This window comes from Entelurus aequoreus, linkage group LG16 (genome assembly GCF_033978785.1).
Source record: "Entelurus aequoreus isolate RoL-2023_Sb linkage group LG16, RoL_Eaeq_v1.1, whole genome shotgun sequence".
Taxonomy (NCBI): domain Eukaryota; kingdom Metazoa; phylum Chordata; class Actinopteri; order Syngnathiformes; family Syngnathidae; genus Entelurus; species Entelurus aequoreus.
The window spans coordinates 16,341,611-16,367,126 of NC_084746.1; the positions used below are offsets into that span (position 1 = coordinate 16,341,611).

Sequence of the window (25,516 nt, forward strand, 5' to 3'; positions counted from 1 at the left end):
ATATATATATATATATATATATGAAATACTTGACTTTCAGTGAATTCTAGCTATATATATATATATTTATTTTATTATACATATAAATAAAATAAATACTTGAATTTCAGTGTTCTGGGGGCTATCCAGTAGATGGCAGTATTGTCCTGTTTAACTTCTCCTCCGTTCATGACTCGGCCACCGTGTTCAATGGAGAAGTCTGTTCTACTAAATGTACAGGCAACATAATTACATACCCCTTCCCCTTCGAACTGTCCTGGATGAACTGAAATTCTTGTTTCCATTCGTTTTGGAACTTGCAAGCGTATTTCTTCATCTTGCTCGTCGACGGCGTCGCCATGTCTGTAACTTCCTCGTTCTTCTGCTTCGTCTCCTTGTTTTGTGCGCAGTTGTGCACTCTACTCTCTAAAAGCCGTGGATGTTATGACGTCATTGGGCAGGCAACCTGTTTATATTGTGGGAAAGCGGACGTGAGAACAGGCTGTCCCCACTCAGGTCCGCATTGAGCTGGAGGGGGCGTGGCCTCCAGCTCCGGCTGAATACCGGGAGTTTGTCGGGAGAAAATTTCTGCCGGGAGGTTATCGGGAGAGGCGCTGAATACCGGGAGTCTCCCGCTAAAAACGGGAGGGTTGGCAAGTATGGGTGTAACGGTACGTGTATTTGTATTGAACCGTTTCGGTACGGGGGGGTTCGGTTCGGTTCGGAGGTGTACCGAACGAGTTTCCACACGAACATATTAAGCTAAGCTTCCTTCTGCCTGTCTCTGTCAGTCCTCTACACCAGTGTTTTTCAACCACTGTGCCGCGGCACACCAGTGTTTTTCAACCACTGAGATACAGTCTGGTGTGCCGTGGGAGATGATCTAATTTCACCTATTTGGGTTAAAAATATTTTTTGCAAACCAGTAATTATAGTCTGCAAATGATGTGTTGTTGTTGAGTGTCGGTGCTGTCTAGAGATCGGCAGAGTAACCGTGTAATACTCTTCCATATCAGTAGGTGGCAGCCAGTAGCTAATTGCTTTGTAGGTGTCTAATTCTTAAACCAAAAATAAACAAAAGGTGAGTGCCCCTAAGAAAAGGCATTAAAGCGTAGGGAAGGCTATGCACTGAACTGGCTACGAAGTAAACAAAAACAGAATGCTGGACGACAGCAAAGACTTACTGTGGAGCAAAGAGAGTGTACATCCGAACATGACATGACAATCAACAATGTCCCCACAAAGACGGATACAAACAACTGAAATATTCTTGATTGCTAAAACAAAGTAGATGTGGGAAATATCGCTTTAAAGAAGACATGAAACTGCTATAGGAAAATACAAAAAAAAGAGAGAAAAAGCCACTAAAATAGGAGCGCAAGACAAGAACTAAAACACAACAGACAGGAAAACAGCAAAAAAACTCTAAATAAGTCATGTCGTTACAGTACACCTACTTTGAGACAAGAGCTATAGTGATACATGGTTGGTTATGCTTTAAATTCATATCCAACAATTGCAACAACGACTTTTTACTGTCAACTGAGTTTTGTTTTTTAATGATTTCTGCTGGTCGTGTGCCTCCGGTTTTTTCAACACTTAAAATGTGCCTTGGCTCAAAAAAGGTTGAAAAACACTGCTCTACTCAGCACCCAGCATTGTCCCACCCACACAACCATCTGATTGGTTACATACAGAGCGGTAACAGCCAATCAGCAGTGCGTATTCAGAGCGCATGTAATCAGTGCTTAGCGTTTAGCAGGTAATCATCAGGCTGCGGACTCTCCCCAAATAATAATAAACACCTCCCAGTCAACTACTAGTAACATCACTATGAGCCCGTTGACCTTCTAGAAACATAAACTGCAGCTCAGCTCGCTCGCGGTCCTGGCTTGAGGTGAAGGCTAATTCGCTTTTAGCGTAACGTTAGCTCATTTTGCGGCGTGTGTGTGTGTGTGTGTGTGTTACGGACAGCAAAGCCCTGTCTGTCTGTTATTTCACTTTACCTTTTTCCGTGTTGATTGAGCTGTGTTGAAGCAGCAAAAAAGGACATTATGTTAAATGAAGAGTTTCTGTCTCTGATAGTTGATATAATAATGTAACTGCATCGTAAAGCCTACATGAACTCCATGGTGTTCAGGGATGAATAGTCTATCATATTGCTATTGTACTATTTTTTCAGCTATAGTTACATTAATCATGAGTAATGGAGCAGCCTAGTTTTGAATGGCAGGGTCTCTGCTATCACATGTTGATAAAAATATAACATTTGCATAATAAAAATCAACTACAGGCTTATATCGAACTTTGAGTGTCGTAGTAATCGGGAAAAAAATGTGTTATACACAAGAACAAAACACAAAAACTATAAAAATATATATAATATTTAACAGATATAGAAACAAATACTTCAAATGAAAACACATAACTAGTGAAAACAACACATAATGATGAGGTTTTTCATATCCAATAGGAAGTGGAAAGTAGTGAAACGTATTTACTCCCCTTATTCTTAAATGACGACCTAGTTTTTTGTCATTATTATACAATGATGAATATACTGGTCTTACTTTAATATATTATTAATAATCTTTATCTCACGTGTAAACAATTTTTTGGCACAAACATACTCACGTATACACAGATACAGGCACATACATATATATATATATATATATATATATATATATATATATATATATATATATATATATATATATATATATATATATATACATATATATATATATATATATATATATACATATACATATATATATATGTATATATACATATATATATATATATATATATATATATATATATATATATATATATATATATATATATATATATATATATATATATATATATATATATATATATATATATATATATATATATGTATACATGTATATGCTTGCAACTTGAGCTTTAATTGCCTGCTATCTTAAATGCTAAGATTATTATAATAACACAGTATTATTATTTATCAATATATTTAGTTTATTTCAAACCTGTAAAGCACAGTGAATAGGGTGGCCAAAACCAATGTTAAATTAATTTTAAAAATTTGGAAAAATTGCAGGTGTAATATAAAATCTAAATGGAAAAAAAGGTCTAATTAACCAAAATTTTCACGACCCCGCTGAGGTCCCTGTGCGGACCCCTAGGGGTCACGGCCCTCCTGTTGAAGACCTCTGGTTCATATGATACGTATGGGCTACGCTTTTGTGTAAATGTTGCTCCACAGTCACTTTTATAACGTGTACTAATTACCTACTTCCTGTCTGCAAACAGTTAGTGTGTGAAGGCGTTCCCTTTAGATTGCAGATGAAGCTGTCCATGCTCCGCCCTCTCCAAATTATCACAATGTACACTACCATTCAAAAGTTTGGGGTCACATTGAAATGTCCTTATTTTTGAAGGAAAAGCACTGTACTTTTTAATGAAGATAACTTTAAATTAGTCTTAACTTTAAAGAAATACTCTCTATACATTGCTAATGTGGTAAATGACTATTCTAGCTGCAAATGTCTGGTTTTTGGTGCAATATCTACATAGGTGTATAGAGGCCCATTTCCAGCAACTATCACTCCAGTGTTCTAATGGTACAATGTGTTTGCTCATTGGCTCAGAAGGCTAATTGATGATTAGAAAACCCTTGTGCAATCATGTTCACACATCTGAAAACAGTTTAGCTCGTTACAGAAGCTACAAAACTGACCTTCCTTTGAGCAGATTGAGTTTCTGGAGCATCACATTTGTGGGGTCAATTAAACGCTCAAAATGGCCAGAAAAAGAGAACTTTCATCTGAAACTCCACAGTCTATTCTTGTTCTTAGAAATGAAGGCTATTCCACAAAATTGTTTGGGTGACCCCAAACTTTTGAACGGTAGTGTATCTTTTAAAAACACTTCCTTGTGGTCTCCATAACATGTCATGGTGGTTCTTTATATACACGTGTAAGTAAAAGTGACTGTATTTTCCGGACTATAGAGCACACTATTATATAAGCCGCACTCACTTAAATCTTCAAAGAAAAAAATATTTTGGCCATATATTAGCCCCACCGGACTATAAGCCACATATATACGTTGTGAAATGAGTTATTTACACATAAATATTCTGTAAAGATTTATTTACATACCTTAGTTTCCAAACGGTGTCTGTAACAGGGCAGTAAAACGATTGATCCAACAAAACAGAAGTCATCGTCATGGACCCACGAGCTCCGCAAGCTAGCTCTCCAATCAGCTAAACAGACTCACTAACTCCACGGTGACATTTTGGTGGATTTACTGAGGAATTTGTGAAACTGAAACAATACAAAAAGAATGCCATTGTAAGTTAATAACAGTAACACAGACACTCGTAAACGTGTTAGCATATTAGCTAATGCTAACGACGCTACCTTCATTACATTACGATAGCACGTACAAATATGCATGAAAAAACTCTTACAGACATCACACATGGGACGCTTTAGCAAGTATGAATTGTTTTAGTTATATTGTAAAACTTACAAACCTTGCTTGGAGTGACGAATGAAGAATCCTTACGCCAGACCTGGGCAAAATTCGGCCCGCGGGCCACATGCGGCCCATTAAGATTTTCGATCCGGCCCGCCAAATGTTCTACATAATTATTTTAGACCTTTAACATCAAAACTGTAGCCGCCATTATATTGTTTTGAAATGACCGTAAGCTTTGAACTATAGAAAGTGTGTCAATGGTTGAAATCGACGCTTTTGGGTGTTATAGGAGTTATTACGGTAATCGACGTCACAGCAGCTCAAACAGGAACAAAGCAGAGAGGGCGGGGTTTGTTTTCAGAGCAGCCAGCCCCAAACACGTGTGTCAGAAACAGATACGGAAGCAGATTTTTACAACAAAGTTCTGCATAAAAGTGATAATTGTCATGATCCGTGGCCCGGATCATGTTTTGTTATTTTCTGTTAGTTTTGGACTCCCTTAGTTCCTGTTTGTGCACCTCTGGGTTTGTTTTAGTCGTGGGGATTAATTGGGTTCACCTGCCTCTGGTTAGTGGTCGGCACGCTCACCTGTTGTCGACCACTAATCAGAGAGCTATTTATTCACCTCTCTCGCCACACTTGTTCTGGCTTCATTCTGTCACGGCGGGGTTCGTTCCCCCGGGATGCAGACGGACCACTCCGGACAAGGCGTGCAGGTAGGAACATGATTTAATCTTCAAAATTAAACACAAAACAAGCAGAAGGAACAACGTGCCGATCGCACGGGAAGCTAATGCTAGGTCATGGGTCGGCAACCCAAAATGTTGAAAGAGCCATATTGGACCAAAAATACAAAAACAAATCTGTCTGGAGCCGCAAAAAATTAAAAGCCACATTACATGTGTCATGAGATATACATTTAATTAAGAGGACTTAAAGGAAACTAAATGACCTCAAATATAGCTACAAATGAGGCATAATGATGCAATATGTATATATCGCTAGCCTAAATAGCATGTTAGCATCGATTAGCTTGCAGTCATGCAGTGACCAAATATGTCTGATTAGCACTCCACACAAGTCAATAACATCAACAAAACTCACCTTTGTGCACTCACGCACAACGTTGAAAGTGTGGTGGACAAAATGGGACAGAAAAAGAAGTGGCATAAAACACGTCCTAGAAAGTCGGAGAAAGTTATACATGTAAACAAACTATACGGTGAGTTCAAGGACCGCCAAAATTAGTAGGACAAAACGGCGCTCGCCAAATACTCGAATCAGTGAAGCATGTTTAATATAAACAGTGTGATTTATAACAATTAGGGAGGTTTGTGTCATGTTTGTCCTCCTACAGAAACCATACTAAAACAAAAAAATAGATTTTTTTTCCCCCTCATCTTTTTCCATTCTTCATACATTTTTGAAAAATCTCCAGAGAGCCACTAGGGCGGCGCTAAAGAGCCGCATGCGGCTCTCGAGCCGCGGGTTGCCGACCCCTGTGCTAGGTTCACACCAACGGCGCTTTGCCGGCGCTTTAAAGCGGCATGCAAAGCGGCGTTAATGTGACGACCTGGTCGCATGGTGATGCGGGTGTTGTTCTCCCAGGAATGCAGACGGGCTTCGGACACAGCTTGCAGGTAAGAATGATTTATTTAAGAAATAAATAATATTTGAACAAACAAAACCGTGCTCATAGCACTTAAGGTAGAAACAAAAACGACTAGCGTGGGAGCTAGCAAGCAAAATAATGTAGCATGAGAGCTAGCAGGAAACAAAGTGGTCGTAACTTGTTGCATGAAAGCAAACTAGGAAGCCAGGCCGAGTGAGGCCCGGGCAAAGACTAAATAGCCCTCTGATCAGTGCTCGGGCAACAGGTGCGCGTCCCGAACGCTGATCAGAGGCAGGTGAGTAAAATCTGCAGTCATGGCAACAGAAACAAACACGTGACGCTAAAGTGTAAACAAATTGTGATCCGAGCAGCGGATCCTAACAGTACCCCCCCCTAAAAGAACAGATTCCAGATGTCCCTTGAAAACAAAAAAAACAACTGGAACCCCCCCAAAAAAAAGGCAATAGTTCACGAGTCAAGTGCGGGCGGGGGGGTGACTTGGTGGTGGGTCGCCAGGCCACGTGTCCCCGAATCCACCGGGGAAGGGTCAGGTGGCGAATGGAACGCCGCCGCCGCTGGCGAGGCGGGCGAGGCGGGCGACCACGGTAAGGCCACATTCGTGGCCGCCGAGAAGGTGGCCGTGAGTGGCGCCAGAATCTCAGCAGCCTCTGAGTCCTCTGAGAGAGCTGCTTGCGCAGCCGGACCACTCGAGGTCGCTGAGAGAGCATGAGGAGGTTGAGGTGGGCGGGGTTGCGGTGGGGAGGGAGCGGGGGGTGTATATTGTAGCGTCCCGGAAGAGTTAGTGCTGCAAGGGATTCTGGTTTATTTGTTCTGTTGTGTTTATGTTGTGTTACCGTGCGGATGTTCTCCCGAAATGAGTTTGTCATTCTTGTTTGGTGTGGGTTCACAGTGTGGCGCATATTTGTAACAGTGTTAAAGTTGTTTATACGGCCACCCTCAGTGTGACCTGTATGTAGGGATGATGTTTGATAAGAAATTATCGAGTTCGAGCCTATTATCGAATCCTATTATCGAATCCTCTTATCGAACCGATTCCTCATCGATTCTCTTATCGAGTCCAGATAGGTTGTTGTATATGGAAAAAAACACACAATATTTGGTTTAACAAAAGCTTACTTTTATTATATAAGAAAAAAATAAAATCTAATAAATAAATAAATATTGACTGTTACCCCCCTAAAAAAATAAAAAAAATAAAAAAATATTGACTGTTGTTACCCAAAGTATATTAAGTGGGATTTTTCAGAAAAACAAATATATACAGTAACACAAAAACAACCTGTCTCTGTGATCACTATAGGTGTATAAATAATACTATAGTGTTAAATAAAATCAGTCCCTTGGGCACAAAACTGAAAATAATACAGCTCTCCAAAAAGTGCACTTCTGCTGCTATTTGACATAACTGTTTGTTATGATGCGTTGACATTTTTGCACTTTATTTCTTTATTGAAAGAAAATTCTATGAAGAGAAAAGTTGTTTGCAAATGTGGTTACAATGCTAAAAAATGAAAAGTTAAAGCTAAAAAAAGAAATACACTTTATTGAGTTAAAATCTTTCTTTATAGGGGTAAAGATGTGATGTTATGAGCTAGGGAAAATAACAACTACACTACCCAGCATGCAACGGGAGTGACGAGCATGCGCGGTAGCCCCGAAAAGTGTTGTTGCATGTCGTCACCCGTGAAAGTAAACGTCAAGAACTCAGCCAACACGCCTCGTCTGCATTATTTATAATTAGACAGACAACACATATACAGTGTGATTTTGTTTTGTTTACAAGGAAAGAAAAACTAAAGTTAAAAAAGGGAGATGTCATATATGTTGTATATATATGTATGTGCTGCGGTTGCTTTAAGAACGTTGCGACAGCTGCCGTAAAGGAGGTGCGTTGCTAGCCTGGTTGCTATGTTTCCGGTTGGTCGTAAAAGTGTTGGTCATGTGTTTGTACCCTGCTCAAATCTCTCAGTAAAGTTATTCATTGGATTATACCTTTTGTTTTGAACTTTATTATTCCATTGTTTTTCCTGCTTTCCCTATCTGCGCCTAATGACTGAGCTACGTGACGTAAATTCTTGTGATGTCTCAAGGGGCATTTCTGGTTGGGATGGGATTCGTTCCGAGGGATTCGAATAAAGAACCAACTCTTTTTCTTTACTATAGTGGTCTCGATAACGGGTACCGGTTCTCAAAAAGGGATTCGAGTCCGAGGACTCGGTTCTTTTCTTATCGAACAACCGGGAAAACCGGTTTCGAGTATCATCCCTACCTGTATGGCTGTTGACCAAGTATGCCTTGCATTCACTTGTGTGTGTGAAAAGCCGTAGATATTATGTGATTGGGCCGGCACGCTAAGGCAGTGCCTTTAAGGTTTATTGACGCTCTGTACTTCTCCCTATGTCCGTGTACACAGCGGCGTTTTAAAAAGTCATACATTTTACTTTTTGAAACCGATACCAATAATTTGAAACCGATCATTTCTGATATTACATTTTAAAGCATTTATCGGCCGATAATATCGGCAGTCCGATATTATCGGACATCCGTAGTTGTTAATATTCAGTGTTTTATTGTTCATAGTTAATATTGTAAATCTCAATTTCTTTATTTTCATGTACATTTTGGGTGTCCCGTCCAGTAAAAAACTGTAAAATTACATTTCTTTTTTTTGAGGTGGTCTGTCATAACGTTTTTAGAACTCTATCGGACATTGTGACTTTTGGTTTTAGTGTTCCTGAAAAAAAAGGGACCCAAACACTCATACTGTACAGCAGATTTTTACAGCTAAATGTGTATATATCATTTATACACACATACACATTGGCCCCACCAGACACATTTTTTCTCTCTAGTGGCCCCCCGAGTCAAAATATTACGCTATGCACCTCTAGAAGACGAACACGGTACTCCGGTTGAGAAAAAAAAAATGCACTACCCGTAAATGGAAGGACGCCTGCAGTGAGTGAACTCATCCATGAGATGGCGCCTTAGCACAAACAATAAAACACTTTCTAGGTGTATTTGCTTGTGTTTTTTCAAACTATTTTTATTGTGGCTGTTGACGGAGAAAAATCCATAAATTAGCCGCGCCGTTTTAATCGCCGCAGGGTTCAAAGTGTAAGAAAAAGGATCATCTTATAATGCGGAATTTACGATATATACATATATATGTTATATATGTGCGTGTATTAGGGTTGTATGATATACCGGTATTAGTATAGCACCGCGATACTATTTAATCATATTCGGTACTATATCGCCTCCAAAAAGTAGCGGTCGCCTCTGAAAAGTACCGGTTCCCCGTCGTCGTCACGTCTTGACATTGCTGGTTTTACGAGCATAAGAGCATGTCCGGCAGCGCACAATCACGGAGTACTTACAAGCAGACACAGTGTGTAGACAGAAAAGGGAGAATGGACACATTTTGGCCTGAAAAGTAAGGATAAAGGTGAAGTTATAACACTGAAACGCCCTCAGGAAGAGGTGCTTTAAGACATGGCTAGCTAGCTAGCGGCTAACGTCCATCCGCAGTGGGCAGCTACTTCTAAATCACTAATCCTGGTCTCCATGGCAACAAATAAAGTACGTTTCTTACAAGTATCATCCCAGCAGGACGAGGAATAGCTAAACATGCTTCACTACACGCCGTAGCTCACCGGCGTCACAATGTAAACAAATGCCATGTAATGATACCAAGTACAGGAGCGTATCTGGTCGATACCACTATGATGCTGTGAACCTGTTTTTATGTTTTTATATTTTATTTATTTATTTTTTATCGTGTTCTGTTTGTCTTGTGTTGTGTTTGCTCGGTTCTCGTATTATTTTTAACCTGCCCATTGTACAGCACTTTGGCTACCCCTGTGGTAAATTTCAAATGTGCTTTATAAATAAAGTTGATTTGATTTGATTTGATTTGATTACATCAATATTTTTTAGCATCACAAAATCTTTTTTTGTTTAAAAAAAATGTATATTACGTTTATAAACTCAGGAAATACGTCCCTGGACACATGAGGACTTTGAATATGACCAATGTATGATCCTGTAACTACTTGGTATCGGATCGATACCCAAATGTGTGGTATCATCCAAAACTAATGTAAAGTATAAAACAAGAGAAGAATAAGTGATTATTACATTTTAACAGAAGTGTAGATAGAACATGTTGAAACAGGAAATAAGCAGATATTAACAGTAAATTAACAAGTAGATTAATCTTTTTTTTTTTTACAGCTTGTCCTTTATAATTTTGACAAAATAATAGGTAGATAAATGACAATATGTTACTGCATACGTCAGCAGACTAATTAGGAGCCTTTGTTTGTTTACTTACTACTAAAAGACAAGTTGAATAGTATGTTCACTATTTTATTTAAGGACAAACTTGCAATAATAAACATATGTTTAATGTACCCTAAGAATTTTTGTTAAAATAAAGCCAATAATGACATTTTTTGTGGTCCCCTTTATTTAGAAAAGTATCAAAATACATTTTGGTATTGGTACCAAAATATTGGTATCGGGACAACACTAGTATATATATATATATATATATATATATATATATATATATATATATACATGTAAAAGTGACATACATTACATATACTGTATATATTTATAAAATTCTAATTCTTCTTACCCAATGTTGCCCCCTGTAGTCAAACAGTGTGGGGACCCCTGCTTTAGCATCAGGCCTTAAGTATTATACTGTAGCACATTATTTCCAAGCTTTCACAACAATGATGAGTTTGACACCTGTGATATATATTAGATCATATCACCTTAAGGTCAGGTGACATTTTAGGGCTTTTATTTATATTTGTATTTATTGATTTTTGCACTGGCACTTATTGAACTGAGTTGAAAATACTTTTCATTAGAGATCGGCCGATAAATGCTTTAGAATGTAATATCGGAAATTATCAGTATCGTTTTTTTATTATCGGTATCGTTTTTTTTAAAAAATGTTTTATTAAATCAACATAAAAAACACAAGATACACTTACAATTAGTGCACCAAGCCAAAAAACCTCCCTCCCCCATTTACACTCATTCACATAAAAGGGTTGTTTCTTTCTGTTATTAATATTCTGGTTCCTACATTATATATCAATATATATCAATACAGTCTGCAAGGGATACAGTCCGTAAGCACACATGATTGTGCGTGCTGCTGGTCCACTAATAGTACTAAACTGTTTTTTATCTAACAAACTGTTCTTAGGGTCATTTATATTTGCTTTTTCAATGTGTATTTTTATTTCTGTTTTAAAGGCCTACTGAAATGATTTTTTTTAATTTAAACGGGGATAGCAGATCTATTCTATGTGTCATACTTGATCATTTCGCAATATTGCCATATTTTTGCTGAAAGGATTTAGTATAGAACAACGACGATAAAGATTGCAACTTTTGGTATCTGATAAAAAAAAGGCTTGCCCCTACCGGAAGTAGCGTGACGTAGTCAGTTGAACATATACGCAAAGTTCCCTATTGTTTACAATGATGGCCGCATGAAGTGAGAGAGATTCGGACCGAGAAAGCGACAATTTCCCCATTAATTTGAGCGAGGATGAAAGATTTGTGGATGAGTAAAGTGCAAGTGAAGGACTAGTGGGGAGTTGAAGCTATTCAGATAGGGAAGATGCTGTGAGAGCCGGGGGTGACCTGATATTCAGCTGGGAATGACTACAACAGTAAATAAACACAAGACATATATATACTCTATTAGCCACAACACAACCAGGCTTATGTTTAATATGCCACAAATTAATCCTGCATAAAAACACCTGCGTGTTTGTTATGCTAGCTCCTAGCTCCTCTGCTAGCTCCTAGCTCAATAGAACACGCCAATACAATTCAAACACCTGATCAACACACACAATCACTCAGCCCAAAAGACCGTTCACCTAACCCAAGGTTCATAAAGCTTATATATTTTAAAAAAGTTACGTACGTGACGCGCACATACGGTCAAGCTATCAAATGTTTAGCAGCCAAGGCTGCATACTCACGGTACCTGATATTCAGCTGGGAATGACTACAACAGTAAATAAACACAAGACATATATATACTCTATTAGCCACAACACAACCAGGCTTATATTTAATATGCCACAAATTAATCCTGCATAAAAACACCTGCGTGTTTGTTATGCTAGCTCCTAGCTCCTATGCTAGCTCCTAGCTCCATAGAACACGCCAATACAATTCAAACACCTGATCAACACACACAATCACTCAGCCCAAAAGACCGTTCACCTAACCCAAGGTCCATAAAGCTTATATATTTTAAAATAGTTACGTACATACGCAAAAAAAAGTTGCGCACATACGGTCAAGCGATCAAATGTTTAGAAGCCAAAGCTGCATACTCACAGTAGCACGTCTGCTTCTTTGTCATCCAAATCAAAGTAATCCTGGTAAGAGTCTGTGTTGTCCCAGTTCTCTACAGGCGTCTGTGTATCGAAGTCAAAAGTCCTCCTGGTTAGAGTCTCTGTTATCCGAGTTCTTCCATCTTGACTGCATCTTCCGGGAATGTAAACAAAGAAGCGCCGGCTGTGTACTGTTGTTGCTGACTACGTTCGAAAAATACGTCCATTTCGCACCGACAACTTTCTTCTTTGCTTGCTCAGCTTCCTTCTCCATAATGCAATGAACATGATTGCAACAGATTCACGAACACAGATGTCCAGAATACTGTGGAATTATGAAATGAAAACAGAGCTTTTTCGTATTGGCTTCAATGTGGAAGGCATATCCGTGTTCGCCGGGCTACGTCACGCGCATACGTCATCCTCAGAGGCGTTTCGAACCGGAAGTTTAGCGGCAAATTTAAAATGTCACTTTATAAGTTAACCCGGCCGTATTGGCATGTGTTATAATGTTAAGATTTCATCATTGATGTATAAACTATCAGACTGCGTGGTCGGTAGTAGTGGGTTTCAGTAGGCCTTTAAATGTTATTTTTTAGTCTGTCCTTTGCCTCTATTTCTTTGTGGTGTACAGCCCATTTGTTTTTCAACTGTGCTTGTTTTTAAAGGGCTTTATAAATAAAGTTGGTATGGTATGGTATGGTATGGTATGGTATGGTATGGTACTAACCTTTAACAGTTAATTTTACTCATTTTCATTAATTACTAGTTTCTATGTAACTGTTTTTATATTGTTTTACTTTCTTTTTTATTCAAGAAAATGTTTTTAATTTATTTATCTTATTTTATTTTTTTATTTTTTTTAAAAAGGACCTTATCTTCACCATACCTGGTTGTCCAAATTAGGCATAATAATGTGTTAATTCCACGACTGTATATATCAGTATCGGTTGATATCGGTATCGGTTGATATCGGTATCGGTAATTAAAGAGTTGGACAATATCGGAATATCGGATATCGGCAAAAAGCCATTATCGGACATCCCTACTTTTCATCAATGATACGAAATACAACTTTAAATATGAGTGCTAAAATACACATTCCTTATGCCAACAGATCACGTAAAAACACAATAATTGCGGTTAAAACTCGATGTTTTGGCTTGTTCTAACTATTTCTGACTGGGAGATGACATCACCGACTATGAAGACTGAAGTGTACGTCACACCACGACTAAAAAAATACCAAAAAAAGTCGCCACGTTGCCGATAGCAACCGTGCCCGCGCGAGTCGCACGTTCTCCAAGACAGCGAGCATCCCACCGGCGTGCAGCATGGTCAGGGGTTGCCGCAGACGGCGAGTAGAGACGCGGTTCAAAGGGAGGTGCCAGTCTGCCGCCTGCTTTGAAGCGGGTGGCATTTCCACTCCAGCGGGTGTGTTTCTAAAGGTCACGCACGGCCACCTCCTCCTAATGCGCTCTACCATCTGATCCGGCCGTGTGCGCCGTGCTCTTTCTGCAGAGACGGCGTTACGTGGCGTGAGACGTTATTGCGGCACGGAAGCAACCCCTGCTCGGAACACGTGCGGAAACGCTGCGGAGCGTGCGTTGACAGTTCCAAAGGCTCTCATTAGCTGAATGAGTAGCGTGAAGCTAATACTCGGGACATTAAAGAGCCGCTCCGGCTATAAATGGAGAAGCCGGTTGTTAAATCGGCAGATGGATAAAATCTTTGCTGACTTGCCGAAATCACACGCCTCCTCCCTCTCGCGCGTCTTCTCGTCTCCCCGAGTCACCTTTTGGAATGAGAGCAAATAATTATATAAAAGACTTATTTGGCTGTGAGTCGACGTTAAGACTTGTTCCTGTGTCCAAGCCAATAAGGCCCTGTTATTATTGTTATTATTATCAAAAAGGGCAGTAATTAACTTGCATATGTTTTGTTACATAACCTTTGAGTTGCATCCAGACCAGTCATGGGCAGTAGCAAGTAGGGCTGCGAATCTTTGGGTGTCCCACGATTCGATTCAATATCAATTATTGGGGTCACCATTCGATTCAAATTTATTTATTTTTTTAATTATAAATGTCAAATAATAATGTCAATGAGGGATTTTTAATCACCGCTATGTTGAAATGGTCACTAATATTGATACTATTGTTGATAATATTGTTTTGTTGGATTGATGAATTTAAAAAAGTAAAAAATAAAAAATAAATAAAAACATTTTGGAAAAATGAGAATCGATACTGAATCGTACAACGTGAGAATGGCGATTTGAATTCGAATCGATTTTTTTTCCACACCCCTAGTAGCAAGCTACATGGAGCTGAGCTACGTAGCTTAACTACATTTTCCAGTAGCTTGGCGTTAGTTTAGAGCAGTGGTCCCCAACCACCGGGCCGATTGGTACCGGGCCGCACAAGAAATATATATATATATTTTTTAATTAAATCAACATAAAAAACACAATATATACATTATATATCAATATAGATCAATACAGTCTGCAGGGATACAGTCCGTAAGCACACATGATTGTATTAGTTACATTTAATGGAGAGTACCTTGTAGCTTAGCTACATTTAATGGAGAGTAACCTGTAGCTTAGCTACATTTAATGGAGCGTAACTTGTAGTTTAGTTACATTTAATGGAGCGTAACTTGTAGCTTAGTTAAATTTAATGGAGAGTAACTTGTAGCTTAGTTACATTTAATGGAGAGTAACTTGTAGCTTAGCTGCAGTTAATGGAGAGAAACTTGTAGATTAGCAACATTTAATGGAGTGTAACTTGTAGCTTAGCTACATTTAATGGAGAGTAACGTGTAGCTTAGCTACATTTAATGGAGCGTAACTTGTAGTTTAGTTACATTTAATGGAGCGTAACTTGTAGCTTAGTTACATTTAATGGAGAGTAACTTGTAGCTTAGCTGCAGTTAATGGAGAGAAACTTGTAGATTAGCTACATTTAATGGAGAGTAACGTGTAGCTTAGCTACATATAATGGAGAGTAATTTGTAGCTTAGCTACATTTAATGGAGAGTAACTTGTAGTTTAGCTACATTTATTGAAGAGTAACTTGTAGCTTAGTTACATTTAATGGAGAGTAACTTGTAGATTAGTTACATTGAATGGCGAGTAACTTGTAGTTTAGCTACATTTAATGGAGAGTAACTTGTAGTTTAGCTACATTTAATGGAGAGTAACTTGTAGTTTAGCTACATTTATTGGAGAGTAACTTGTAGTCTAGCTCGCTACACTTTACAAGTAGCTTGCCCATCACTGATTCCGATTTTTCTCTCCAAGCTTCGTCCAGGGTCGGCCCATGGCATAAACACTTTGGGCCCGATTTACTAAGATCCAAATACCAAGCGCTAAACTGCGTGTGCAATTTATGAAATAGCGTGTACTATTGGGAGTGTTGCGTGTGATTTACTAAGGCTGCGTGGGCAATTGAAAAGTGGTGCATACCACCTTATTTAAAGGGGATCTGCACTTTTGGGGGGGGGGGGGATTTTGACTGTGGTTCACAATCATTGTGAAAGACATGATGACGGATGGATTTTCTTTTTATGCATTCTAAATATTCAAATCAAATCAAACTTTATTTATATAGCACTTTTCATGCACTTAAATTAACATTGTACATGTACATATATTTTATCACGTTTTATACTATATACTCTACATACACACATATGCAATTATATACATATATACATACATATACATATACATATAAATATATACATATATATACATATGCATATAAATATATACATATATACATACATATACATATACATATATACATACATATATATATATATACATACATACGTACATATATTTATATATATGCATAGTTATATACTACATATATACATACACATACATATATATGTATGTATGCATATACACAGCACAAAACATACATACAACAAAACAAATGTAAATATGAATAACCCAATAATATAACAAATTAGTAAAAAGCCTAAAAAGGTGAGTTTTTAGCCTTTGTTTTTAAAGTTCAACGCTCTCTGCAGTCCTGGGGCTCTCTGGTAAGCTGTTCCACAGGTGGGGGCCACAGTGGCGAAATGCCGCCTCACCGTGGGTCTTTGTTCTGGTATTTGGTCAAGCTAAAAGGCCAGTGCCAGAGGACCTCAGGATCCTCGAGGGTTGATACGGTAAAAGCAGGCCAGATATTAAATAAATGCGATCAAAAGTCTGCTTACAATAGAGCTTACGGGAGCCGTTCAATTCTGCCTATATAGCCCTTAAAAAACCTCCAAACATCTCCATTAGTGTTTTATATACATGATGTAAGTATATATGTAATGTAGGAAAATTTATAATAACATTAGATATTTACCTATTTTGAACATTTTAAGTATTAAGTATTCATTTCAATTGTTTTTTTATTCATCACTGATTATTACTCACTGCAGACTTCATGGGGGACAACAAACATAATAAAACATCACTTACTGTACAAGGTCTGCTGTCGTTAGGAAGCAGACTGCTAGGATGTTCATAAATGAAGAATGACTCATAATCCTCACCAAGAAAAAGGAGGGTGAAACCAAGCGTCTTTTTGTGTCATTGTTGCCATTTCCGGGTCTAAATTGGCTGTCAAAGTGTCCCAACTTGTTGGATTATATCCTCAGCCATCTACTATCTAGGTGAGAGGCATGATTTTTGATTTAGAATAAACTTACAGGAAGCGAGGAAGCAGCAGACCACGCGATGATGTAAACATAGACACACAGGAAGTGATCACGGCGTCGCTATAAATAGTTTGTCTGCGTTAGCACTTATAATAACAATATCACTAATACTTGTTTATATTCAAGTCACCAAATGTAAATGGAGTATTGTTTGGCGTTTTTATCGGATTTTATGGGCAGAATAGAGGAGCTCCCATTCATTCCACTGTAAGCAGACTTTTATTTACATGTATTTAATATTTAGAATGCTTTTTTTTTTAAAAATATATCCATCGTCATGTCTCTCATAACAATTGCGAACGATAGGCAAAATTCCAAAAAAATTGCAGTTCCACTTTAGAAGACCAAGATGGTGCCACAACAAAAATAAAATATGTGGACATTAGTCGGTCAGTTCGAGGTGTGCGGGTTCTACGGGAAGATACTTTTTGGAAATCTTCCTGTGGGGTACTTGCCATTTGGCTGAAGAATATGACAAAGAAGGTGATGTGTATTTCTGGTCTTGTCACCCTTGTCCGGACCGAAGGGTGACACGGCAGTGTGGCTGGATCAAAAGAGACGTCGGAGACGCTTTACTGAACCAAACAGTTGCTTTATTACAAGCAAGCGTCATTATACAGGACTGCAGTTCCTGGAGGAGGTCAGGTCAAAAAATGAGGTACTCCTAACCTGGAGAAGCCAAACCATCAGTTTTTATATTCCTCCCTTCTGTCTCTGGGTGTGTGTGCTAAGTCAGGACAGCACAACATGACCATGTAAGGAGATGTTCATGTGTAATTGACCGGAAAACAACCTCCGTAGGTTGTACCTTAAATGTTGGCGTGAAAATAAACATGGAGTCTCTCCTCCAGGATAGGGCTATCACTTTTGCATTCCGAAGTCTGAATTCATAGCCTCTTCTCGTGAGAGAGCTAATCCAGTCCACTTACGAATGTCCAACTAAGGCTTCTTGATTTATTACGGGCTCAACCATTATTTACTTAAACCTGGTGGTTCGCTTTCTCCAAGTTGAATATAAACATTCACCATATGTAGAACATAATATAATAATAATAATAATAATACCTCGGATTTATATAGCGCTTTTCTAAGTACCCAAAGTCGCTTTACATGTAGAACCCATCATTCATTCACACCTGGTGGTAAGCTACTTTCATAGCCACAGCTGCCCTGGGGTAGCTCCCTGAGAGAGCATGAGGAGGTTGAGGTGGGCGGGGTTGCGGTGGGGAGGGAGCGGGGGGTGTATATTGTAGCGTCCCGGAAGAGTTAGTGCTGCAAGGGATTCTGGTTTATTTGTTCTGTTGTGTTTATGTTGTGTTACCGTGCGGATGTTCTCCCGAAATGAGTTTGTCATTCTTGTTTGGTGTGGGTTCACAGTGTGGCGCATATTTGAAACAGTGTTAAAGTTGTTTAGATGGCCACCCTCAGTGTGACCTGTATGTAGGGATGATGTTTGATAAGAAATTATCGAGTTCGAGCCTATTATCGAATCCTATTATCGAATCCTCTTATCGAACCGATTCCTCATCGATTCTCTTATCGAGTCCAGATAGGTTGTTGTATATGGAAAAAAACACACAATATTTGGTTTAACAAAAGCTTACTTTTATTATATAAGAAAAAAATAAAATCTAATAAATAAATAAATATTGACTGTTACCCCCCTAAAAAAATAAAAAAAATAAAAAAATATTGACTGTTGTTACCCAAAGTATATTAAGTGGGATTTTTCAGAAAAACAAATATATACAGTAACACAAAAACAACCTGTCTCTGTGATCACTATAGGTGTATAAATAATACTATAGTGTTAAATAAAATCAGTCCCTTGGGCACAAAACTGGGATTTATATAGCGCTTTTCTAAGTACCCAAAGTCGCTTTACATGTAGAACCCATCATTCATTCACACCTGGTGGTAAGCTACTTTCATAGCCACAGCTGCCCTGGGGTAGACTGACGAAAGCGTGGCTGCAATTTGCGCCAACGGCCCCTCCGACCACCACCTATCATTCATCATTCAATTCACCGGTGTGAGTGTCCCGCCCAAGGACACAACGGCAGCGATTTTTGGATGGTAAGAGGCGGGGAGCGAACCTGCAACCCTCAGGTTTCTGACACGGTTGCTCTACCCACTACGCCAGACCTGGGCATTCTGCGGCCCGCGGGCCGCATCCGGCCCTTTGTGCGTCCCTGTCCGGCCCGCGTGAGGCCAATTATAAATTACAAAATACATTTTTAAAAGTATCTATGTCGAGTGTGCAATACAACGGTGCTGCTTTTGTTTTGAAAATCGTTATTTGTATTACTTCCGTGTGGACGTATGCGTGATTGTGAGTGAATGTGAACAACTGCAATTACAAAATAAAGTTGAAAAAACATCTATGTCCTGCGCGCAATACAACTGTGCTGCTTTTATTTTGAAAAGTATTATTTATGGGCGTGTGTCCGTGTGTAACCTGCGAGTGAAGGTGCACATGCAGCGACAAGTGATGCACGGTTTACACCCGAGACGCCAAAAAGAGAAAAGTTGATGAGGAATGCCGTGTTTTCAACAACACATGAACTGCAAAGCAACGTCCCCTCACCTAAGGTGCGTGCCTACGCAATTGCGCACTGCTCAAGCGTCCGCTGCGCGCAGCAAGTATATATGCCGCGCACCAAATCAAATCCCATCTGAATTCTAAACAAAATAAACATATTTATTCTATGTAATTTTGCAATGCAACTTTGAGTGACAGTGACAACAAGCGGCCCTAACGGTGTTCGTCAACACCGTTCAATTGAACACCGTTCAATTATTGTAACGTCTATCGAGATGCTTCGAGGACAGGAATTATATCGATCACTTTATTGAACAAAACTGTTTATATTCGGACATAACCACACCAAAAACATGAGTAAAACAATTCTATCTCGAAAAACTAGTCATTTTCTGCCGTACAAACCAGGCCAAAACCAACTTGTCATCTGTCACCAACACGCATAGCACTAAACCACTGGTGCGTTTAAGGCCACACAAAAAGTCGGACAACTCAAACACCACACAAAGTTACACTATGACTCCTCAGTCATACGTGTGCTTATTTTACTGTCATTTATTATTAATGTTAATTTATATATATTAGTCATGGAATGCTGTTACACACACTATGTTGAAGTATTACTATTATTATTATTATTATTATTATTTATCTTACGGTATATATCAAAAATAATATTGAGCAAAATTTAATTGAAATATTGTCGATGTGGCCCTCCAGCAGTGCTCGGGTAGCTCATGCGGCCCCCGGTAAAAATTAATTGCCCACCCCTGCACTACGCCATGCCGCCACTTACCTTAAAAGTTGGCGTGAAGATAGACGTGGAGTCTCTCCTCCAGGATAGGGCTATCACTTTTGCATTCCGAAGTCTGAATTCATAGCCTCTTCTCGTGAGAGAGCTAATCCAGTCCACTTACGAATGTCCGACTAAGGCTCCTTGATTTACCTGGTGGTTCGCTTTCCCCAAGTTGAATATAAACATTCATATGCCGGATGGACTTAAGGATCCACTCACAAACATGTCAACTTTTACCCCCAAAGAGTCTGGCTGCGACGGATATTAGATTGAATCGAAATAACATTCTTCCAATTCTGTGTTGTTACCCAGACTTGCTCTACCCACTACGCCAGGGGTGTCAAAGTCAAATGGACGGAGGGCCAAATAAAAAATTTAGCTACAAGCCGAGGGCCGGACTGTTCGAATGTTCATTGAAAAATTTTTAAATGACGCATATAGTCTAGTGAACCTAATTGAACCTACTGAAAACCTAACAAATATATTCCAATATGATCAGATAAATAAAGCAATATTTTCTTATGGCTCTGTCAGTAATCTTTAATTTTCAACAGACACAAAAGACAAATTTCCTTTATATAAAAATCCCCATAACATGAACATTAAATGAAAGAAACCGGTATTCAAGGCACCATCAGTAGCCTATATTTTCTATTTTAGCAAAAGTGGGCTAAATTTACTTCAAAGAAAAAAACAATAATAGCAATTTTCTATCATCCACTCAACTGAAATATTTTTAAAATATAATTAAATTGAAATACAATAAAATAAAGTGCAAAAATCTATAAATCAAAAACAACACTTTGTTTAAGGAGAAGTAACATGCAGTGAAAACAAATATTAAACTTTAACTTTTAAACTTGAATTGAGTAAAAACTCTAAATATGTGATTGCACAGTAATGTTCACATTAAACCCCCCTCCTCCCTCCGTGGGAGGGAGGCGAGTTGGGTGCCCGAAACCCCCCGCTGGTTTCGGCCCGCCCCTTGGCGCGCGTGGCACGGCGGGCTCCGCGACCCGACGGCTGGCCCTCGTGGCTTGACGGCGGGCGCGTCCCGACGGGCCGCGCGTAGGGGTCAAACGCAGAAGTCTCAGGGCCTCGTGGTGAGGGGGTGGCCTGCGGGTTTCGGCCCGCTTGACCCCCCCGCTCCGCTTGGCGCGCGCGGCACATGACGGGTTCCGCCACCGACGCTCGGGCTGCAGCCCGACGGTGGTGCGGGCCCGGCGGTGACGCGCGGTTTGGGGAAACAAAGCAGAAGTCTCAGGGCCTCGGGGCCGGGTTTCGGCCCGCCCCCTTGGCGCGCGTGGCACGGCGGGCTCCGCGACTGACGGCCGGGCTGCAGCCCTTCGGCCGGCAGGCGCGTCCCGGCGGGCCGCTCGCCCCCTTTCGGAACCTTGGACCGGCATCCGCTTGGTGCGTGTAAAAGATCTGCGGTCTGCGGGCCGGTTCTAATAATAAATCAAGATCATCCCAAGGGCCGTAAAAAACCATATCCGGCCCGCGGGCCTTGACTCTGACATATGTGCACTACGCCATGCCGCCACTTACCTTAAAAGTTGGCGTGAAGATAGACAAGGAGTCTCTCCTCCAGGATAGGGCTATCACTTTTGCATTCCGAAGTCTGAATTCATAGCCTCTTCTCGTGAGAGAGCTAATCCAGTCCACTTACGAATGTCCGACTAAGGCTCCTTGATTTACCTGGTGGTTCGCTTTCTCCAAGTTGAATATAAACATTCATATGCCGGATGGACTTAAGGATCCACTCACAAACATGTCAACTTTTACCCCCAAAGAGTCTGGCTGCGACGGATATTAGATTGAATCGAAATAACATTCTTCCAATTCTGTGTTGTTACCCAGACCCAGAATGTGATGTACGACCTGGTGTCAGAGCTCCAGGAGCGCAGCGAGGAGCTGGACAAGCGCATCGGCACACTGGAGGACAAGCTGGACTCGGTGACGGGCAGCCTGCAGGCGCTGCCCTGCCTCATCTCCCAAGCCATAACCCAGCAGCAGCAGGACTTCCTGGACGGCTTCGTTCACCGCTTTCGGCCCGCGTCGCTAGCTTCAGAGCGCTCGGAGCGCTCGGAGCGATCCTGGACGTCCACCACCCGCAGGCGGCGCTCCCCCTCCACCGCACCACACACCTCCTCCGATAGCGGATAACCTCCAGATCCATCCGACGGATCCATCCTTTCCCCCCCGCCCCCTTCCCTCTCTACCCTCCCGAACCACGACTCCTCTCCCCCCCTGTGACTGAGCCTTTCAGCGCAGGACCGGATCGGAGAAACGGAGAGGAGGAAAAAAAAAAAAACCAAGTGCATCCGAAAAACAAAAAAAGAAACAAAAGAAAAAGACTGAAAAGCCGAGATAAAGTAGAGGTATGGTTTATGTTTTAGCCATTGTATGGCTGTTCAAGTTAGCTTTTTTGTAAAAGCCCTTAAATTGGACCGAGTTCAGGGTCGCTTGGGGTGAGAGCTGGCTATCACACCGGAGAGTCCTTAACCGCGACGGGTCCGGACAAAACTTTGGGTTTCCTGTACAGGTCTGGCAGGCGAAGGCCGCAGCAGAGGCTGAACCGGAGGTCGGCGTTTGGGACTCGCACCTCAAGCGGAAGACTTTACACAATTGCCAACTTTCAAGGGTTCCGGCCTCCTTGCTCTCGAGGAAAAACACCAGAGCGACTATCTTTTTTAGTTCCATACTGACATGTGATTTTTTCAGTGCCTGAATGTATAAATAGTAGAGGGTTATTTAATTACTAATTTCCGAAGCTTTTTTACGATGTTAACAGTCTGAATACAGCATTGCATTCCCTTTTCAGATACATTCCTCTCCGACAATTCAAAAGAAAACGTCTTTAAAATGATGCATAACATTGCCTCCATTACGCAACATGTTTTGTTTTGTTTCCCCTTCTGTTTCTTTTTCTATTTATACTAACACCGTGGTGGGGGAAGAAGAAAAAAAAAAAGGAGAATGCTCAGAGTGCGTTGTATGTTTTTGGCCGGGTGCTGCACACCCGAACACAACAATGGAAAGGTGGCGTGCACCTGTCTCGGCACCGCTAATTGGAGCTCCCTGTGCTCGACAGATAATGGCGTGTCTTGAGGGCGGCCGGCGTAAATGGTCCAGAGCGAGAAAAAGAAGAAAATAACACCACCCTGCCCCCTTTGCATGGTTCTGTGCAAAACTGACAGTGGAACATGATGTTACTTGGATGGCTTGCTGAATTTAGATGATTTTTTTTTCTCTAATTATGTCCACTCTTCAATTTGTTTGTCGCCTTTCTTTATCGGTTCTCTTTTCACGGACATTTCCTTTTCTTTTTTTTTTCTTTTCTTTTTTTTCTTTTTTTTTTATAGCCCCTAGAAGAGTTGCAGTAAATGTGATTCTGTAATGCATTCCCTGTTTTAAAAAAAATATGACGGTGAAGGAAAACCACGACTAAGAAAACCGTTCTAAAAGGACGCAAATAAAAGTGCTGAAGAAACTTTGATGGGTGCGGAACAATTAATTGGTTTCTCTCCTCTTTGGTTCGGTATTTTAAAATGTAAACATTTGCTGTTTTTTCATAGGAAGATGAATACCAACACTGCAAAAACATGCAATATGCATGATGTAAGTACACTACCGTTCAAAAGTTTGGGGTCACATTGAAATGTCCTTATTTTTGAGGGAAAAGCACTGTACTTTTCAATGAAGATAACTTTAAACTAGTCTTAACTTTAAAGAAATACACTCTATACATTGCTAATGTGGTAAATGACTATTCTAGCTGAAAATGTCTGGTTTTTGGTGCAATATCTACATAGGTGTATAGAGGCCCATTTCCAGCAACTATCACTCCAGTGTTCTAATGGTACAATGTGTTTGCTCATTGGCTCAGAAGGCTAATTGATGATTAGAAAACCCTTGTGCAGTCATGTTCACACATCTGAAACCAGTTTAGCTCGTTACAGAAGCTACAAAACTGACCTTCCTTTGAGCAGATTGAGTTTCTGGAGCATCACATTTGTGGGGTCAATTAAACGCTCAAAATGGCCAGAAAAAGAGAACTTTCATCTGAAACTCGACAGTCTATTTTTGTTCTTAGAAATGAAGGCTATTCCACAAAATTGTTTGGGTGACCCCAAACTTTTGAACGGTAGTGTATATACGTAATGTAGTAACATTTATAAAAACATTTAATATTTACGTATATTGATCATTTTAAGTATACACGGCGCATTAATTTAAATTGGGTTATTTTCATCATCACTGATTACTACTCACTGCAGACTTCATGAGAGGCAACAAACATCCAAAACCCCAAAACCAGTGAAGTTGGCACGTTGTGTAAATGGTAAATAAAAACAGAATCCAATGATTTGCAAATCCTTTTCAACTTATATTCAATTGAATAGACTGCAAAGCCAAGATACTTAACGTTCGAACTGGAAACATTTGTTATTTTTTGCAAATATTAGCTCATTTGGAATTTGATGTTTCAAAAAAGCTGGCACAAGTGGCAAAAAAGACTGAGAAAGTTGAGGAATGCTCATCAAACACTTATTTGGAACATCCCACAGGTGAACAGGCTAATTGGGAACAGGTGGGGGCCATGATTGGGTATAAAAGCAGCTTCCATGAAATGCTCAGTCATTCACAAACAAGGATGGGGTGAGGGTCACCACTTTGTGAACAAATGCGTAAGCAAATTGTCCAACAGTTTAAGAACAACATTTCTCAACCAGCTATTGCAAGGAATTTGGGGATTTCACCATCTACGGTCCGTAATATCATCAAAAGGTTCAGAGAATCTGGAGAAATACCTGCACATAAGCGATGATATTATGGACCGTCGATCCCTCAAGCGGTACTGCATCAAAAACCGACATCAGTGTGTAAAGGATATCACCGCATGGGCTGAGGATCACTTCAGAAAACCACTGTCAGTAACTACAGTCCGTCGCTACATCTGTAAGTGCAAGTTAAAACTC

General features: G+C 40.0%; 1 protein-coding gene across 3 annotated transcripts in view; it reads left to right on the forward strand.

Annotated features, from left to right (window-relative positions):
* LOC133630644 (small conductance calcium-activated potassium channel protein 2-like) overlaps nucleotides 1-24,154 on the forward strand; it is a 164,359-nt gene extending 140,205 nt beyond the window's left edge. For all 3 annotated transcript variants that reach the window (XM_062022252.1, XM_062022249.1, XM_062022251.1), the window contains exon 8: nucleotides 22,395-24,154. In XM_062022252.1, the coding sequence (XP_061878236.1) occupies nucleotides 22,395-22,700 (306 nt within the window). In that variant the 3' untranslated portion in view covers nucleotides 22,701-24,154. The remainder of the gene's footprint in view (nucleotides 1-22,394) is intronic.
* Nucleotides 24,155-25,516: the final 1,362 nt, after the last annotated feature.